The sequence below is a fragment of the Colletotrichum tamarilloi genome (assembly GCF_030869305.1).
Source record: "Colletotrichum tamarilloi strain Tom-12 chromosome Unknown Scaffold_276.1, whole genome shotgun sequence".
In the NCBI taxonomy this organism is placed as follows: Eukaryota; Fungi; Ascomycota; class Sordariomycetes; order Glomerellales; family Glomerellaceae; genus Colletotrichum; species Colletotrichum tamarilloi.
Window position 1 is genome coordinate 8,468 of NW_026849659.1, and position 775 is coordinate 9,242.

At 29.5% G+C, this 775-nt stretch overlaps 1 protein-coding gene across 1 annotated transcript; it reads left to right on the forward strand.

Annotated features, from left to right (window-relative positions):
* Window positions 1-319: 319 nt before the first annotated feature.
* CTAM01_16886 (alcohol dehydrogenase GroES-like domain-containing protein) lies at window positions 320-526 on the forward strand (the record flags this gene model as incomplete). The annotated part of the gene is made up of 1 exon (XM_060532878.1): window positions 320-526. A coding segment is annotated over one exon (207 nt), but the record flags the coding sequence as incomplete, so codon positions are not given.
* Window positions 527-775: the final 249 nt, after the last annotated feature.

Genomic DNA, 775 nt, shown 5'->3' on the forward strand with positions numbered 1-775 from the left:
TTACCATTAGGGACTATATTATTATCCCCAACACCGTATTTAAAAATTATCTAAAAATAAATCCAAGGTTAAAAGAATACTTCGGCTTTAAAAATAATAAAATAGGTCTAGGTAGTTTATAAAGTACGAATAAGCCTATACTATATACATCCTAAGTATACTAAAAAGAGGTTTACTAATAAGAGGCTACGTAGCTAAATACGCAAAGGTCCCCTTTACTAAAACTAACCTAATCCCCATCCCATTAACTTATAATACTACTAACTTAACAATCGAGCACAACTACTTAACCGTTTTAAATATTTTCGCTACGGGATAGGCTAATATCAACTATACCAAATTCGAACCTAGCGATTCTATTACCGTTTTCGGGGCAGGTCCCGTTAAGCTACTATTTACTTACTTAGCTATTCTATATAGAGCGTTTAAAATCTACGTTATTAACTATATAAAAAAACGCCTTATTCTTACCGCTTTTATTAGCGCTATCCCGATTAACTTTACTAACAAAAACCCTATTACTTAGATTTTAGCTTACGAACTAGATAGGGTTATGCGTACTATAAACTATATTAATATAGAAGCGTTAAACTTAAATCTTAAAATAAACGAGAGTACTATTATATAATAAATAATTAATATAGCGTATTTTAAAAGAGGTATAGGCTAATTAGGTATATATAGTTTATAAATTAATTTACTTAGCGTACTATATAGTAACAATATCTCGCTTATAATTCCCTTCCCTATCTCGTCCTTTTTTATTAAAAGCTTA